At 44.2% G+C, this 3701-nt stretch overlaps 1 protein-coding gene across 1 annotated transcript; it reads right to left on the bottom strand.

Annotated features, from left to right (window-relative positions):
• Nucleotides 1–2917: 2917 nt before the first annotated feature.
• On the bottom strand, nucleotides 2918–3695 carry LOC139026180 (receptor activity-modifying protein 1-like). Its single transcript, XM_070441469.1, has 2 exons — nucleotides 3651–3695; nucleotides 2918–3388 (listed from the first exon to the last, which is right to left on the bottom strand). The coding sequence occupies exon 2, from the start codon at nucleotides 3385–3387 to the stop codon at nucleotides 3139–3141; it is 249 nt and encodes an 82-aa protein (XP_070297570.1). The 5' UTR covers nucleotide 3388; nucleotides 3651–3695; the 3' UTR covers nucleotides 2918–3138.
• Nucleotides 3696–3701: the final 6 nt, after the last annotated feature.

Raw genomic sequence — 3701 nt, 5'->3', positions numbered from 1 at the left:
CTAGCATCCGGATGGCAAGGCTGAGTTATCTTAGCTGCTGGTAGGTGATGGACGCCTCAACGCTCCTGCTTTTGTTTCTTTGCAGGATCTCTAAGTGTGAAACACGGTCCTGCCAGGTCACTTTCAAAATGCGTTGGAGACATTGTTAAAACAACTGAGGACTCCAGTTGTTTTAAATGTCGACTGAAGACTGTCCGTGTTTCACATCCATAAAGGACTGTAGATACACACACTGCCTGGTAGACTGCAACATTGGTGTCTAGTTGGAGGTTGCTGTTGCTAAAAACTGCTTCCAAGGTATATAAAGTGTGGTACAATGGCAAGTGAAGAGTCTGAGATGGAGAATGCTGGTGGTTCAGGTGGAGGATCAGATGACCTGACAAAGGACCTCTGTTTTTGGGATGTTAACAGACAGCCCCATTCTGTTGTATTCTCTCACAGCTGCTGTGAGGGTGGCTTGTAGAGCTTCTAGGCTATGAGCGCAATCGTTCTCCAATCATCCACCTACTGAAGCTCATGTCTCTTTAATGACCCCTACAACCGCTGACACAAACACACACCTCACGATGGCTTGGTGTTGGAGCAAAAACCTGAGCAAAGGCAAAAGGAGGAGAGGTGGGAAGCCAGCAGCTGATGTATATATCTGCATGTATTATGAGATCTCTGCATATTGGGTCCTTGCAGAAACATGGGAAGCTCTAATTGGCTGGTCCTGCATGGTAAGGTGTGCTATGACCATACACATATAGTTCACAGAATGGACATACAGTATGCCCTCTGACCATGGGAGTGTCCATTCTAGGAATTCAAATTCTATGATTTGGACTCACTGGGACCTGAACAGTGACACTGGAGGTGGGTGAGGTCACTAGGAGGGCGGGGGTGAGGATGACCTGACTTCTAGAGAGGAAGAGGGCCATCAAACACACTTTCCCACCCACCCAGCCAGACAGACACAGAGGTCCACCCAACAGTCTTGTCTATGCCAGATAAGGGTGGGGATTACACAGCTGCTGTCACTTCTTCCTTAGAGAGGAGACCTCACACAGAAACACACAAGCTATGTTCTGTGAGTAAAACAGCTTCAATGGACTCTTGTAGGACTGCATTAAAGAATGGTGAAAATACCACCCATGCAGTCACAAGACAGGGTAAATACTTTTTTTATTTATTTTATTTTATCTACAAGAGTGCCCTATAGGGTCAAGGGGCAAAGGGTCTATTTATATTTCACAATAACACCCATCTCTGCACTGGGTCTAAATGAGTAAAAACTTGATGAATCATCCATGGCGTTATCAGCTGTGCATTCCATTAAGGCAAGGGGTTTAAACCAATTAGATCCAGTTAGGAGACTTCACAATCTATTTCTGCAATCCATTTCCGTAGCGTACAAAATAAAGTCAAGTGATTAGGCATTTGGCTTTAGTATATTTAATTGCAAAATAAAATTATATACAGTACATTGTGTAAGGAAAGAGGCTATGCTTTGACTAAGACCCACACCCCTCTCACAGACAGTACAAAGTCCAGTAAGTCTTATGACCAGAGTAAGAGCAGAAATACAATACATAAGCGTACATATTTCTTTGTTTCTGAAACTGAATGCAATTCAATGCTTTCAGTGTCATTCACGACAACATAATAAAAAATTAAACAAACAGTTCTTACACCGTTTAAGTAGAGGAAAGATAGACATTTGTTTCTCCTTCTGTCTTCAGTCAGTGCTCACTGCTACACTGAGCCGGGGGGAAGACCAAATGTTTGTAGTCTTTTGATCTAATGCTTGATTAAACTCTCAGGCATGCGTCGACTGGCTCATCATGGGAGACAGTGGGGACCGTCATTGTCAAGAGGGAGAGAGAGAGAGAGAGATTGAGGCACTGGGCCCTTAATGCTGGGAAATAGACAATTCCTGGAAACAGATCTTATAGACTACATGTTGGCCGTAGGTTACCCACCCATTGTGTCTAGTTGCTGACCCCAACACAGACTGATGCTTGGCCAAACCCCTTCATAATGGCCTTCCTACACCCACCCCATACCGCATACATTCTTAACCCTACACTTGGGGGCAAAGAGGGCTCTCCAATATACACAAAACACATTCAAGGACAGGAAAGCTACCAGGTGAGAGGGTACATCACATTTTGTTCTGTAGTTACATACAGAAATTAACATGATGGAGATCCTATATGGATAACTACACTCTTAGAAAAAAGGGTTCCAAAAGGGTTCTTCGGCTGTCCCCATAGGAGAACCCTTTTTGGTTCTAGGCACAACTCTTTTGGGTTCCATGTAGAGCCCTCTGTGGAAAGGGTTCTACTTTGAACCCAAAGGGGTTCTATTAAAAGGGTTCTACCTGGAACCAAAAATGGTTCTTCAATGGGTTCTATGAGGACAGCCGAAGAACCCTTTTAGGTTCTAGTTAGCACCTTTTTTTCTGAGTGTACAGTAAATGGAGAGTGGGAATTCCTCAAACAGAATGCCTTTGTCATTGGTTATCAACTCAATTGGAATGTCCAGCAATGCGAGACTCACGTTTTCCCAGCAGGAGGGTAGGAATTCCACTATATAAAATAAAAATATTGTAAAGAATGTCACTATTTTAGCATAATCGGTGTTAGGGTTCACATCTGGGACAGGATGGAGATAGTCATGGAATGGATTGTCAAGAATGACATAAGTCCATGAACGCTACTATCTTAAATACTTTCCTAAGGTGTGTAGGAAGTCAAAACATTTACATAGCTGTCACCACTTTTGGTTAGAGGAGCATCGACGAATGAGGAGAGGATGAGTTTTCAAGAAGCAACCCTGAGGATGTTGACTTGACACTCTACACAACACTGACGGACCCTTTCTTGAACCCCTGTATCCTTGGACGATGCTCATGTGGTACAACTCATTCTGTATCAGTGCATCCATAAAGGTCATGTGTCAGGTGTTTGGGCTGTGATATTGTTTTGATAGGACTCCACAGAGCTAAGCCAATCATCAGTGGCTGGAAGATGATAAGCAGTGCTCTGTAAAATAGTTGAGTCAATGGCCCCAGTCTTGAATCCTCAGGGGATGGAGAGAGTGAGTCTGAACATGAAGGTGAGGCAGGGTGGATGAGGACTGATCCAGGACGTCCTATCAGGAGCTGCCATCACCGTTCTTGGTCTTGAGCACCACCAGGACTACCATGATGGGGATGAGGCAGATGGGGGTCATCACCAGGGCGAACACGATGCTTGGCGGGGGGTCGCTCAGCGCCTCGTTGGGACAGTCCGGGAAGAACCTGGAGTGGATGTTTACAAACTCATTCTCCACCATCCTGTTGGGCCAGGGGATCAGCAGACACTCTGCTATCTCCTCCGTGCACATGGTGAAGGTGTTATACATCCTACAGAGAGGGATAGGAGGGGTACTATTAGTACAAGAGAGGGCAACATTAWGTGCTCTGAAAGACATTATTAAGAGKTTCATGGTATGGATKTRYCATTAATRARTGAGTTAACTCTGATTTCACTTGACTATGTGTTGGGTTTCTCAAAACTACKGTTTGAACTAAGCATGTGATAATGCGAGACCGACGGCATGATAAGTTGGATCAGAAATAAATTAAACAGAATAATAAGTGGATTAAAATAAGCATTTAGGCCTACCTCTTCACATTGTTCCAGTTGCACCAGTCTGTGTTGTTTAATGACTCCATG

Source organism: Salvelinus sp. IW2-2015, unplaced genomic scaffold (assembly GCF_002910315.2).
Source record: "Salvelinus sp. IW2-2015 unplaced genomic scaffold, ASM291031v2 Un_scaffold4061, whole genome shotgun sequence".
In the NCBI taxonomy this organism is placed as follows: domain Eukaryota; kingdom Metazoa; phylum Chordata; class Actinopteri; order Salmoniformes; family Salmonidae; genus Salvelinus; species Salvelinus sp. IW2-2015.
This window is presented reverse-complemented; position numbering and strand designations above follow the sequence as displayed.

Bases quoted from the DNA above. Each gene is read 5' to 3' on its own strand.
- LOC139026180 (XM_070441469.1), bottom strand. From the start codon at position 3,387: ATGTATAACACCTTCACCATGTGCACGGAGGAGATAGCAGAGTGTCTG.